At 46.0% G+C, this 14,870-nt stretch overlaps 1 protein-coding gene across 2 annotated transcripts in view; it reads right to left on the reverse strand.

Annotated features, from left to right (window-relative positions):
* The window catches only part of LOC126267087 (transcription factor 25), a 106,902-nt gene that overhangs the window by 44,933 nt on the left and 47,099 nt on the right, over positions 1–14,870 (reverse strand). For both annotated transcript variants that reach the window (XM_049971955.1, XM_049971954.1), the window contains exon 5: positions 7,166–7,284. In XM_049971955.1, coding sequence (XP_049827912.1) covers positions 7,166–7,284 — 119 coding nt within the window. The remainder of the gene's footprint in view (positions 1–7,165; positions 7,285–14,870) is intronic.

The following is a 14,870-nucleotide window of genomic DNA, read 5'->3' on the forward strand; positions in this document are numbered from 1 at the left end:
ACCACTCTCTCCTTTTACTCACTCCACCTGACAACCGACAACCCCAACTTAGTTCATCTGTCAAAACGCACTAGCACTGTTTGTCCAGCAGGTGTCAAGTAGGGGCATAGGCACACGTATGTGCGTGCGTGTGTGTGTGTGTGTGTGTGTGGGGGGGGGGGGGGGGGGGGGGCGCCCACACCTATCAACGATGCAATGCTTCTGCTTTTCAGTGAGTCATCTCCTTTACTCCTTAAGTACTTACATAACCACACCTTGTTCACTTAGTCTCTCCATATTTCCCACTTCACAAACCAAACACACCTTCGAACCCCAAATGTGCTGCCACTTGTTCCTCATTAGTATCTGCACAATACTGATTTATGGCTCATTTAACGTGTATCTTTTTGGCAGGTCTCCTGTTTAAAAATTGCTAACGACTTAAAAGATTAATACAAGGGTTGGAACTTAAATATTGGCAACTATTTATTCACATCCAGTACAAAAAAGTTACATGTTTGCACCTGTTACTGTCCTTCAAAGTAGTCACCAGTGTTGTGTATACCATTAGCATTGCCTGTTCTGTTGATAGTACGAATCAAGTGATCTGAAGTTATGGTGATTCTCCTGTACGACTGTGATCGTGTTATCCTAACGCATTATGTTCCTCCACGCAGACCGTCAATGCACAGCATTACTGTTCATTTTTGTAGCATCACTTGCGACCAGCTTTTGCGAAAGAAGTGGCGACACTTTCTGCGCAACCCACCCATCATTTTGCATGACAATGCGTGGGAGCATACAGTGCAAGCTGTGGCTGCTCTGTTCGGTCGATGGAACTGGGAAGAACTGTACCATTCACCATACTCCTTAGACTTAAGTCCTTGTAACTTTGATTTGATTCCAAAGATGAAGGAACCACTTCGTGGCATTTGCTTCAGAACTGTTCCAGAGATTCAAAAGGCAGTAGACCACTACATTCGCAGCATCAACAGAACAGGCTCTGTTAACGGTATGCTACACCTTCCACATCACTGGCAACAGGCTCTACATAATGCTGGTGACTACTCTGCAGGACAGTAGCAGATACTAACATGTAACTCTTTTGTATCGGTTGTGAATAAATAGTTGTCACTATTTAAGTTCTAACCCTCGAACTTTAATAAACATTATTTAAAATCTTTTTCATACACGATTTCTTTGCACAAGCAAGCACACATTCACGAGAAAAATAAAACGCGTGTTAAAATAATGAAGCTTATAAAAAGACAGGACATAAAACAACTGTATTGATCAGTAAGTCACTGTAAACCTTACCTCCAAAAACTAGCTTGACTACATACAAAATTTTAAAACTTTCACAACATTTGCAGTCTTGTCAGATAAAACTGATGGTAGAAGCTTACGAAATATGATGGCTGCCCTCTAGTCACCAAATAAAATATTTCACATTAAAATATCATTTATAGACAAGGTATCAATGCAAGTATCACAACTGGTGGATTCTATTATCCACAAAGGTAGCAGCGAGTATTGTGGCATTGATTTTAACAACTCATTTTATGAGATTGGATTCATAATATGTACTAAAGCTGAGAGGTCATTTTGTTCCCAAAATTTTCGAAGTACCTGAGTAGGGAATTTGTGTGACTGGTGTTGTAGGGTGTTACCTGGACATAAGCATGTTACACACAAATTCTTTTCCTCTGGGTGAAAGATGTTCACAATGAAGTGACAGTTGGGTTACTGAGTTGAGTTACACTTTGCTATTCTTCATATTTTTGTCCTAAATCTAATCCCTTCCTAGAAACTTATAACAGCTTGACTTTTTGCTTTGAAAGTCACCCATTTCTTCCAGGTCCCTTTGAGCCTCTTGGATCTAGTATACTTTGGTTCTCTTTCTCACAAGGAACTACGTTACCTTATGAGTCAGCCTCTGCGGGGCCTTTCTAAGGATGTGACCAAAGAACATCTTCATTGTGTGGGCTCATCTCTATTCAGGTAAACACTTCTTGGTTCATTAGTCTTTTATCCGACTGTCTTCTGTTCTTCAAGATAGCAGTATCCTCCCTTCTGATATTCTACAAGCTTAAGTCTCTTAAATAATCCTGTTCCAAGAGGTTCAGACTCCCTTTTTGTGTATAAGATTTCAGGGCAGATTACTGTCCCATAATGTTTTAATACAGCATGGATCAATAGTGTCTTCTTATTGTAGATATTCACAATGAATTTTTATGTTAACTTCATCTTTTTATTCGTGCTCCCACAGCATTTTTTCTATCACACTAGTTCCCTAATGATTCCGACTACATCGCAATACTGTCTACGATTGCCAAATGATCTACCTGTATTCTTTTTTCCTCATATATTCCTCTTTTCGTGCATCCCAGTCATAAACCACTCCTCCTCTCATTTCTCGTCACATTCTCTGAGCAACTCATCACAGTGTAGTTAAAGAGGCATAGTACTTTGAGGGCACCTCTTTATCAGAAAATTTATTTTCATACATGTATTATCAAAAAGTTAGTTCCTACCTCTGAGATTCACAGGAAATGAAACAATTGATGAAGCACTTCCAGTCAAAACGTTACCTCTTTTATTTTTGTCCACTTTTTCTATAAATTTATGAAGAATGACAGTCGTTTCACATGTTCTGCCTTTTGAATGAGAAATACACTATTTTTTTTGAAACAAAATGACCCATTTTCCTCATTTGGAACTCTCAGATCCATAGAAACTATCCATGTACCTATTAGTGATGCGCCTAACCAGCTGTTAAAGCTTACGAAAAGTTCGCCCTACACTTTACCTAGGATGCCATGTTAAGATCGTTTGGACGGTTCAGTGGATGATCTATCCAAACTCATCTCCTCCAAAGTTTGGGACAGGGTCTGTTTATACAATAAATTGTAGGCTTTCTTGAAGTCTACGAATGTGTGCACAAAATTCTTGCTCTATTTTTTGTGTCACTACAAGTTTCAGATTCAGGATTTGTTCTGCACATGATCTGCCCTTTTTAGAGCCTCCTTGGTACTCACTGACATGTAGATGTAGTTGCTTTCCCATTCCACATGCCAACACTTTTGAGAATATCTTTTAAGTCACTGGTATTAATGACATTCTTCTGAAGACCACGGATCCAACTTATCTTCACTTCTGTATAGGATGTATCAGTGCCAACAGTCACTATTCTGGAAGCTGCTCCCCTTCCCAAATTTTACTTTTATGTGTCACATGAGTGTTTTCTCAATGTATTTAAGAGTTCAGTAATTACTGAATGTTCATATTAACATTGTGTATTTCAGATGCATTTCAAAACACAATTATAAGGTTCTTTTTGTAATTATCAGTCACTACATAGAAAATGTGTGCCTGTGTGAGAGGTGTGGTTGGAAGAGAGAGGGGGGGTTGGGACAGAGAGGGGGAGAGAGAGAGAGAGAGAGAGAGACAGAGGGGGCGAGAGAGAGAGAGGGGGGCGAGAGAGAGAGAGGGGGGCGAGAGAGAGAGAGGGGGGCGAGAGAGAGAGAGGGGGGGCGAGAGAGAGAGAGGGGGGGCGAGAGAGAGAGAGAGGGGGGGCGAGAGAGAGAGAGAGGGGGGGCGAGAGAGAGAGAGGGTGGGGCGAGAGAGAGAGAGGGGGGGGCGAGAGAGAGAGGGGGGGGCGAGAGAGAGAGAGGGGGGGCGAGAGAGAGAGAGGGGGGGCGAGAGAGAGAGAGGGGGGGCGAGAGAGAGAGAGGGGGGGCGAGAGAGAGAGAGAGGGGGGGCGAGAGAGAGAGAGAGGGGGGGGCGAGAGAGAGAGAGAGGGGGGGGCGAGAGAGAGAGAGGGGGGGCGAGAGAGAGAGGGGGGGGCGAGAGAGAGAGAGGGGGGGCGAGAGAGAGAGAGAGAGGGGGGGCGCGAGAGAGAGAGAGGGGGGGGGGCGAGAGAGAGAGGGGGGGCGAGAGAGAGAGGGGGGGCGAGAGAGAGAGAGGGGGGGCGAGAGAGAGAGAGGGGGGGCGATAGAGAGAGAGGGGGGGCGAGAGAGAGAGAGGGGGGGCGAGAGAGAGAGAGGGGGGGGCGAGAGAGAGAGAGGGGGGGCGAGAGAGAGAGAGGGGGGGCGATAGAGAGAGAGGGGGGGGCGAGAGAGAGAGGGGGGGGCGAGAGAGAGAGGGGGGGGGCGATAGAGAGAGAGGGGGGTGGGCAGGAAAGAGAGAGAGAGGGGGGTGGGCAGGAAAGAGAGAGAGAGGGGGGTGGGCAGGAAAGAGAGAGAGAGGGGGGTGGGCAGGAAAGAGAGAGAGAGGGGGGTGGGCAGGAAAGAGAGAGAGAGGGGGGTGGGCAGGAAAGAGAGAGAGAGGGGGGTGGGCAGGAAAGAGAGAGAGAGGGGGGTGGGCAGGAAAGAGAGAGAGAGGGGGGTGGGCAGGAAAGAGAGAGAGAGGGGGGTGGGCAGGAAAGAGAGAGAGAGGGGGGTGGGCAGGAAAGAGAGAGAGAGGGGGGTGGGCAGGAAAGAGAGAGAGAGGGGGGTGGGCAGGAAAGAGAGAGAGAGGGGGGTGGGCAGGAAAGAGAGAGAGAGGGGGGTGGGCAGGAAAGAGAGAGAGAGGGGGGTGGGCAGGAAAGAGAGAGAGAGGGGGGTGGGCAGGAAAGAGAGAGAGGGGGGTGGGCAGGAAAGAGAGAGAGGGGGGTGGGCAGGAAAGAGAGAGAGGGGGGTGGGCAGGAAAGAGAGAGAGGGGGGTGGGCAGGAAAGAGAGAGAGGGGGGTGGGCAGGAAAGAGAGAGGGGGGGTGTGGGCAAGACAGAGAGAGGGGGGGTGTGGGCAAGGAATAGAGAGGGGGGTGTGGGCAAGGAATAGAGAGGGGGGTGTGGGCAAGGAATAGAGAGGGGGCGGTAGGCAAGGAATAGAGAGGGGGCGGTAGGCAAGGAAGAGAGAGTGGGGGGGGCAAGGAAGAGAGAGTGGGGGGGCAAGGAAGAGAGAGTGGGGGGGCAAGGAAGAGAGAGTGGGGGGGCAAGGAAGAGAGAGTGGGGGGGCAAGGAAGAGAGAGTGGGGGGGCAAGGAAGAGAGAGTGGGGGGGCAAGGAAGAGAGAGTGGGGGGGGCAAGGAAGAGAGAGTGGGGGGGGCAAGGAAGAGAGAGTGGGGGGGGCAAGGAAGAGAGAGTGGGGGGGCAAGGAAGAGAGAGTGGGGGGGCAAGGAAGAGAGAGTGGGGGGCAAGGAAGAGAGAGTGGGGGGGCAAGGAAGAGAGAGTGGGGGGGCAAGGAAGAGAGAGTGGGGGGGCAAGGAAGAGAGAGTGGGGGGGCAAGGAAGAGAGAGTGGGGGGGCAAGGAAGAGAGAGTGGGGGGGGGCAAGGAAGAGAGAGTGGGGGGGGCAAGGAAGAGAGAGTGGGGGGGGCAAGGAAGAGAGAGTGGGGGGGGCAAGGAAGAGAGAGTGGGGGGGCAAGGAAGAGAGAGTGGGGGGGCAAGGAAGAGAGAGTGGGGGGGCAAGGAAGAGAGAGTGGGGGGGCAAGGAAGAGAGAGTGGGGGGCAAGGAAGAGAGAGTGGGGGGCAAGGAAGAGAGAGTGGGGGCAAGGAAGAGAGAGTGGGGGGCAAGGAAGAGAGAGTGGGGGGCAAGGAAGAGAGAGTGGGGGGCAAGGAAGAGAGAGTGGGGGGGCAAGGAAGAGAGAGTGGGGGGGCAAGGAAGAGAGAGTGGGGGGCAAGGAAGAGAGAGTGGTGGGGCAAGGAAGAGAGAGTGGTGGGGCAAGGAAGAGAGAGTGGGGGGGCAAGGAAGAGAGAGTGGGGGGGGCAAGGAAGAGAGAGTGGGGGGCAAGGAAGAGAGAGTGGGGGGCAAGGAAGAGAGAGTGGGGGGGCAAGGAAGAGAGAGTGGGGGGGCAAGGAAGAGAGAGAGGGGGGCAAGGAAGAGAGAGTGGGGGGGCAAGGAAGAGAGAGTGGGAGGGCAAGGAAGAGAGAGTGGGGGGGCAAGGAAGAGAGAGTGGGGGGGGCAAGGAAGAGAGAGTGGGGGGGGCAAGGAAGAGAGAGTGGGGGGGGCAAGGAAGAGAGAGTGGGGGGGGCAAGGAAGAGAGAGTGGGGGGGGCAAGGAAGAGAGAGTGGGGGGGCAAGGAAGAGAGAGTGGGGGGGCAAGGAAGAGAGAGTGGGGGGGCAAGGAAGAGAGAGTGGGGGGGCAAGGAAGAGAGAGTGGGGGGGCAAGGAAGAGAGAGTGGGGGGGCAAGGAAGAGAGAGTGGGGGGGCAAGGAAGAGAGAGTGGCGGGGCAAGGAAGAGAGAGTGGGGGGGCAAGGAAGAGAGAGTGGGGGGGCAAGGAAGAGAGAGTGGGGGGGCAAGGAAGAGAGAGTGGGGGGGCAAGGAAGAGAGAGTGGGGGGGCAAGGAAGAGAGAGTGGGGGGGCAAGGAAGAGAGAGTGGGGGGGCAAGGAATAGAGAGTGGGGGGGGCAAGGAATAGAGAGTGGGGGGGCAAGGAAGAGAGAGTGGGGGGGCAAGGAAGAGAGAGTGGGGGGCAAGGAAGAGAGAGTGGGGGGGCCAAGGAAGAGAGAGTGGGGGGGCCAAGGAAGAGAGAGTGGGGGGGGCAAGGAAGAGAGAGTGGGGGGGCCAAGGAAGAGAGAGTGGGGGGGGGCAAGGAAGAGAGAGTGGGGGGGCAAGGAAGAGAGAGTGGGGGGGCAAGGAAGAGAGAGTGGGGGGGCAAGGAAGAGAGAGTGGGGGGGCAAGGAAGAGAGAGTGGGGGGGGCAAGGAAGAGAGAGTGGGGGGGGCAAGGAAGAGAGAGTGGGGGGGGCAAGGAAGAGAGAGTGGGGGGGGCAAGGAAGAGAGAGTGGGGGGGGCAAGGAAGAGAGAGTGGGGGGGGCAAGGAAGAGAGAGTGGGGGGGCAAGGAAGAGAGAGTGGGGGGGGCAAGGAAGAGAGAGTGGGGGGGGCAAGGGAGAGAGAGTGGGGGGGGGCAAGGGAGAGAGAGTGGGGGGGCAAGGGAGAGAGAGTGGGGGGGGCAAGGGAGAGAGAGTGGGGGGGCAAGGGAGAGAGAGTGGGGGGGCAAGGGAGAGAGAGTGGGGGGGCAAGGGAGAGAGAGTGGGGGGGCAAGGAAGAGAGAGTGGGGGGGCAAGGAAGAGAGAGTGGGGGGGGCAAGGAAGAGAGAGTGGGGGGGCAAGGAAGAGAGAGTGGGGGGGCAAGGAAGAGAGAGAGGGGGAAGGGGGGAGAGTGAGAGTGAGAGAGAGAGAGAGAGAGAGAGAGAGAGAGAGATTCATTACCACAATGTTATCTGGATTCAGGCTATCAACAGCTTCCAGAAACTTCTTCTGCACCTGCCGATAATTTGCATTATGTTCATATGTAAATGTTGGAGAAGAAACCACACGCATTGATATACCTGGAAAAAAAGAAAACAGAATCATAAACTTTAAATTATTTAATGTTGCAGATTCTGTGGTTAGTATGTTAGGGAAGGTCATTCTGAGGTGAAACAAATAAGTGCAAGAAATTTCAAATAGACAAAGATCCAGAGGAATAGAAGAAGGTTCCAGTAAGTGGAGTAAGGGTGGAGCAGTAATGAGAGGCTTGTGTGTGTGTGTGTGTGTGTGTGTGTGTGTGTGTGTGTGTGTGTGTGTGTACACATGGGGGGAGGTGAAGGGGGAGGGAATATGGTATGGCATGATTGGAGGCAAAATGAATGTAAGTCTTGCCTGGTCTTTGATTGTCACTGGCCAGCAGATGCAAGAGGACTGTAAGGAGTGTTTGGATACAGGGCACAAATCTGTTTATGAACAAGGTTGAGAGGGTAGTTTCAGTCTATAAAGTAATGAGTAAGATAATCACCGTACGAGGTGGACTGCATATTGATACAAAAATAGAGTCTGCAGGAGACCAAGTAGGTTGCACAGACTTTTTGACAGGATAGGAGCTATTATAGTGGCCGAATTGCTGATGATTGTTATGAATAATGTGAACAGAACAAATGGGGGAGGAGGTATTGAGGATCTGGAAGAATGCGGATCTGTCAGTCAGATGGGGTGTTAAGCTGGACAACACTCTTGTGTTCTTCAAGAGGGACAGATTATGTGCCAGATCCAGATTCCATCCTCTCACTGGAATTCATCCATGAAAGCATAAACAATGCTAAACTACACCAGTACTCATCCCCGTACTCCATTCAGTGAAACTATAAACCTGACAAATAACAGGTTGGACATTGTGTTGCAATACATTTTCTTGCACCTTTATCAGCTGTGTCAACCTTATAACATGTCCCCAAAACCTCACATGTGTCGGTGTCCATCAAAAAATGTTGTCACTGTGGCAGAAGTATGTTGAGGGAATGGAACTATGGCTAATAATACATTTTTCACACACAATTTCTTGAGAAGCAAATTTGTGCATAACACAATGTATGATACCCTACTAACATAAGATTGAAATTGTCATAAACTGCATTGCAACTTGAGCTTGAGAGAGAGAGCCCTAACCATAGCTGCAATGATTTGATTTTTGTAAAATGGAAATGAAGTATTCAAAAATTAAGTGATCATGTTACCCCAAGTTCCGGATCATTTTCTCTGGAAATTACATTTCTTGAATAGTGCGATGAGACTTGAGGAAATTTGTGCTCAAGAAATTGTTCCCATAATCAAACTTCACCCTACAGTATTCTTTTCAGAATTTCTTAGATCTCTGAAATATACAACCAATTTTTGGAGAGGAATTCTAAACGAAACTGCATTGATATTAACAATAAATCTGAATAATCTTACTTCAAATTTATTAGATACAAAGGAACATGTAAATGTACACAGGAATTGTAACATCTATCATGTTCTGCCTATGCAGCTCTAATTACCATTAGCAAATTAATCATACTGAGCAGTTGCTATCTGAGCTTCACATATTATTTCGATATATAATTATTTAAATGTAACTCTTAGTTTATCACACCGTCTATATAATTTTGTAAATATATGTGTAGTTTTTTATCAGATTGTAAGTACTATTGTGTAGAACTAATGAAGCCCCTCTTTTAACAGCAGAACTTCAAATCGTACACAAAATTAATGAGACAAAACAGTATCTATTTCTGATGTGGTTTATTAGAACTGTAGTGGAGCTAGGAAGACATGTGAAAATACAATGTTTTCCAAATTGAATATTAGCCTACTTTAATCATCAGCAGGATCTTGGAATATATTTAACATTAACAATGATAAAGGTAATGAGTTGCTAATAAGTGAGTATTTGAACTACCAGCCACGGTGAGACTGATGACTCGGCGGTAGTAAGTCTGCTAGATTACCAACTTTTTACAATGTGTAATATTGTATTTGTGAGCGAGAGCACCATTTTTGAGACTAGTATTTAAGCAACAAAAGCAAAGCACCGGTCCGTGAGCAGTGAATATAGCATCTCAAGCTGTATTCAACCTGACTGTGTGCACCGTGAAAGATACAACAAAAGGTAATAGATTAATATATACTGGACTGGAAGAGGAATGAATAAAAGTAGGCAGTGAAAAATGGATTACAGAAAGAAAATAATTTTGTATACTTTTGAGTCTATTGGGTATCTAGAAAGGATGGACCTTTCCACGGTAGAAAGCAAAAATTTTCGAAAACTGAATTGTTATCTAATACTGCAGAGTATCCTCAGATTGTGCCAATCAATAGTTATGAACTTGTCACAAGGACATTGGTAGTGCTCGGCTGGAATTTTAATACAAGCAGGAACAACTGTCAACGTGGGGTAGTGCAAGTTTGGGTAATGCAAATAAATCCAACAAGGGAACAGGTTTGCTGTCAGTCTTTCAAGGAAAAAATCAAATATCTATTAGCATTAAGCAAGACTCGGACAATAAATTTTCAACTGTGAACCAAATGTTTGCTAGCTTTCAGCAAGTTCTCTATTATAAACCAAATGTTTCTTAGCATGAAACAAGACTCAGACTATACGTTTACAGATCTTGATCATCAAATATCTTCAGTGGCAGACAACATAATACAGCTGTCAGTCCCTGGGGGGTGATAAGATACAGCATGATGTAAAAAAGCTGGAAAGTATTATACTGAGATTCTCCAAGTGGTGCAAAATTCATTGTAATTAACAGATAAGAAATGTTCGTGATAATTTTAGTTTGGCACTGTCTCAAGTGCAACATATCAATTATGATCATCTCTGCATGTTATCGCAGGCCAACATGCATTGCACAGCTACTGCATACCTGGTGTGGCAGGAGCTCTATGAAGATTTTATGATTCCACGTTGCCTGTGGCTAAGAGCTCTGTTGCAGTCTCAGCCAGCAGTCAGATACCTAAGCCCCAGTGATTTAAGATTGATATTCTAAGTGACAGCATGTGCTTAGCAATGGCACAGTTAAATCGCACTTCTACAAGTTCCATAGTGGTGCTTTTGATTTGAGTTGCCGCAAGCCTGTCAGATGTGATGGTCAAGTTCTGCAGAATACTAACTTCAGTAGATTAATCTGTTCTAACTACAGTATAGAGTCATGTATCTAGCATCATTAGATGATTTATGTAATATCACTGAGGTCTAGTGGACTGAACAAGTTAACATCAGTGCAGGTTGCACCTGGGTGGCTCTGTGTGCAGTGATTTGGTGCCATTTACAATCTAAAGCATGTTGGATATTTATGATTGGGACAGGTTTTGGAACTAATTTCAGCATGTTGGAGAAGTCACTTGGCTGCACTCGTTAAGATGCACATCCTGTATGTTTGATTCAGCAGCGTATTAATAGTATAACTAAGGTTAATTCTTTAACTGACCCAGATTCTACCGAACGGTTCTAGGTGCTACAGTCTGGAACCGCGCGACCCTACGGCCGCAAGTTCGAATCCTGCCTCGGGCATGGATGTGTGTGATGTCCTTAGGTTAGTTAGGTTTAAGTAGTTCTAAGTTCTAGGGGACTGATGACCTCAGAAGTTAAGTCCCATAGTGCTCAGAGCCATTTGAACCATTTCTTCTGCTTACTGACAAAGTTTTCAAGACAGCATGGTCATATTGGTTCAACTTGTGTAAATGATTTGAGTTTAACAATCTTCACTATTACTTGTGATGTTTGTTAAATTAAAAATTGAAATGAAGGGTTGTAAAATTTTATTTAGTTAAAGTTTTTTGAGGACTGGTACCTGCAGAATGTGGTTATGTGAATTAAACAGTAGTTATCATACCAGGAAGGACACTGAATGTAAGTTGTACTATTAATTATACTTGCACCATTTGGTTATAATTAAAGTGCAGCTACTCATGGATGTCCACTTGGTAGATATGCTAATGGATTAATGCAGAACCTATTTACTCTGGAAAAAATAGTTCCAATCATGGCCACCAGGTGCAGATTTGTTGCTGTACACTATTTGTATGACAGTATGACATCCACACCATTATTTGACAAGCCATCAGATGAGTGAACAGTGTGGCCACTGAAAAGTGAGACTATCTGCTGTTAATGAAACTATTTCATGTGAATGGTGGCAACTACAGTACTGCATTGAGAGAGTATAGCCCACTGGAAGGTCTGAGGAAATGTTTGATGTCATTAAATCGTTTAAAGAAGATAATGAAATTCAAAAATGCAGGAAAACTGTGTGACACCTCGGAGAAAAAAGTGTCCTATTCCAACGGAAGTTACCGGTGAGGTTGCCGTTGCTGTAGAAGACCATGCAGAACATGCCCCAGGTAATGGTGCTTGTGCAGTGTCACAAGAATTGGCTGTACCATGGTAAACAAGCAGTAAAGGAAACAAAAGAAAAATTTGGAGTAGCTACTAAAATCCATGGAGAAGAAATAAAAACTTTGAGGTTCGCTGATGACATTGTAATTCTGTCAGAGACAGCAAAGGACTTGGAAAAGCAGTTTAACGGAATGGACAGTGTCTTGAAAGGAGGATACAAGATGAACATCAACAAAAGCAAAATGAGAATAATGGAATGCAGTCAAATTAAGTCGGGTGATGCTGAGAGAATTAGATTAGGAAATGAGACACTTAAAGTAGTAAAGGAGTTTTGCTATTTGGGGAGCAAAATAACTGATGACGGCAAAGTAGAGAGGATATAAAATGTAGACTGGCAATGGCAAGGAAAGCGTTTCTGAAGAAGAGAAATTTGTTAACATCGAGTATAGATTTAAGTGTCAGGAAGTCATTTCTGAAAGTATTTGTATGGAGTGTAGCCATGTATGGAAGTGAAACATGAACAATAGTTTGGACAAGAAGAGAATAGAAGCTTTCGAAATGTGGTGCTACAGAAGAATGCTGAAGATTAGATGGGTAGATCACATAACTAATGAGGTGGAACTGAATAGGATTGGGGAGAAGAGGAACTTATGGCACAACTTGACTAGAAGAAGGGATCGGTTGGCAGGACATGTTCTGCAGCATCAAGGGATCACCAATTTAGTATTGGAGGGCAGCATGGAGGGTAAAAATTACAGAGGAAGACCAAGTGATGAATACACTAAGCAGATTCAGAAAGATGTAGGCTGCAGTACGTACTGGGAGATGAAGAAGCTTGCACAGGATGGAGTAGCATGGAGAGCTGCATCAAACCAGTCTCAGGACTGAAGACCACCACCACCACCACCACCACCACCACCACCACCACCACAGTATAAAGATACCGTTTCACCAGTAATCATGCATGATAGGAAAGGTCAGCATTGTTCACATGGCAATTGATGAGAAACACACAGACGTAGATATGACCACGCACTTACTTTTGTGGTTTTGGATTGGGGCATATGGTACCCTTAGACCCAATTCTAGAACCTTCCCCATTGCATACAAATGTCGCATTATGGTGAAATGATCACATTTGTCAGTTCCTGAGTACAGTGACGTGGATCACTGTGATTAATTCATTTAAATGATCTTCATCAAACCCCAAAAGTCTTCCTGAATGTAGAGTGTCACTAATGTCAAAATAATCCTCCATAAAACGAGAAAACAACTTTCTTGCTGTGCTCTGTTCAATGGCATTATCTCCATACACGGTATAAATGTAGCTGGGTGACGCTATTGCTGTCACCCGAACTTAAACAGAAGAATAGGTTGGAAATGTTCCGATCTCTCTATTTGGCATTCCATTTTCTAGTGTCCACAGCTTCACACATTATCTCCAAATTACAAAATGACAATATGTAAAGTCAAATAGATACAGTGAACTATAAACAAAAAATGACAATAGACAGATAAATCCACAGCAACCGGAACACCTACATCTACATCTACTACATCTACATCCGTACTCCGCAAGCCACCCGACGGTGTGTGGCGGAGGGTACCCTGAGTACCTCTATCGGTTCTCCCTTCTATTCCAGTCTCGTATTGTACGTGGAAAGAAGGATTGTCGGTATGCTTCTGTGTGGGCTCTAATCTCTCTGATTTTATCCTCATGGTCTCTTCGCGAGATATACGTAGGAGGGAGCAATATACTGCTTGACTCTTCGGTGAAGGTATGTTCTCGAAACTTCAACAAAAGCCCGTACCGAGCTACTGAGCGTCTCTCCTGCAGAGTCTTCCACTGGAGTTTATCTATCATCTCCGTAACGCTTTCGCAATTACTAAATGATCCTGTAACGAAGCGCGCTGCTCTCCGTTGGATCTTCTCTATCTCTTCTATCAACCCTGCCTGGTGCGGATCCCACACTGCTGAGCAGTATTCAAGCATTGGGCGAACAAGCGTACTGTAACCTACTTCATTTGTTGTCGGATTGCATTTCCTTAGGATTCTTCCAATGAATCTCAGTCTGGCATCTGCTTTACCGACGATCAACTTTATATGATCATTCCATTTTAAATCACTCCTAATGCGTACTCCCAGATAATTTATGGAATTAACTGCTTCCAGTTGCTGACCTGCTATTTTGTAGCTAAATGATAAGGGACCTATCTTTCTATGTATTCGCATCACATTACACTTGTCTACATTGAGATTCAATTGCCATTCCGTGCACCATGCGTCAATTCGCTGCAGATCCTCCTGCATTTCAGTACAATTTTCCATTGTTGCAACCTCTCGATACACCACAGCATCATCTGCAAAAAGCCTCAGTGAACTTCCGATGTCATCCACCAGGTCATTTATGTATATTGTGAATAGCAACGGTCCTATGACACTCCCCTGAGGCACACCTGAAATCACTCTTACTTCGGAAGACTTCTCTCCATTGAGAATGACGTGCTGCGTTCTGTTATCTAGGAACTCCTCAATCCAATCACACAATTGATCTGATAGTCCGTACGCTCTTACTTTGTTCATTAAACGACTATGGGGAACTGTGTCAAACGCCTTGCGGAAGTCAAGAAACACGGCATCTACCTGTGAACACGTGTCTAAGGCCCTCTGAGTCTCGTGGACGAATAGCGCGAGCTGGGTTTCACACGATCGTCTTTTTCGAAACCCATGCTGATTCCTACAGAGTAGATTTCTAGTCTCCAGAAAAGACATTATACTCGAACATAATACGTGTTCCAAAATTCTACAACTGATCGACGTTAGAGATATAGGTCTAAGTTCTGCACATCTGTTCGACGTCCCTTCTTGAGAACGGGGATGACCTGTGCCCTTTTCCAATCCTTTGGAATGCTTCGCTCTTCTAGAGACCTACGGTACACCGCTGCAAGAAGGGGGGCAAGTTCCTTCGCGTACTCTGTGTAAAATCGAACTGGTATCCCATCAGGACCAGCGGCCTTTCCTCTTTTGAGCGATTTTAATTGTTTCTCTATCCCTCTGTCGTCTATTTCGATATCTTCCATTTTGTCAACTGTGCGACAATCTAGAGAAGGAAGCACAGTGCAGTCTTCCTCTGTGAAACAGCTTTGGAAGAAGACATTTAGTAATTCGGCCTTTAGTCTGTCATCCTCTGTTTCAGTACCATTTTGGTCACAGAGTGTCTGGACATTTTGTTTTGATCCACCTACCGCTTTGACATAGGACCAAAATTTCTTAGGATT

The sequence above is a fragment of the Schistocerca gregaria genome, chromosome 4, assembly GCF_023897955.1.
Source record: "Schistocerca gregaria isolate iqSchGreg1 chromosome 4, iqSchGreg1.2, whole genome shotgun sequence".
NCBI lineage: Eukaryota > Metazoa > Arthropoda > Insecta > Orthoptera > Acrididae > Schistocerca > Schistocerca gregaria.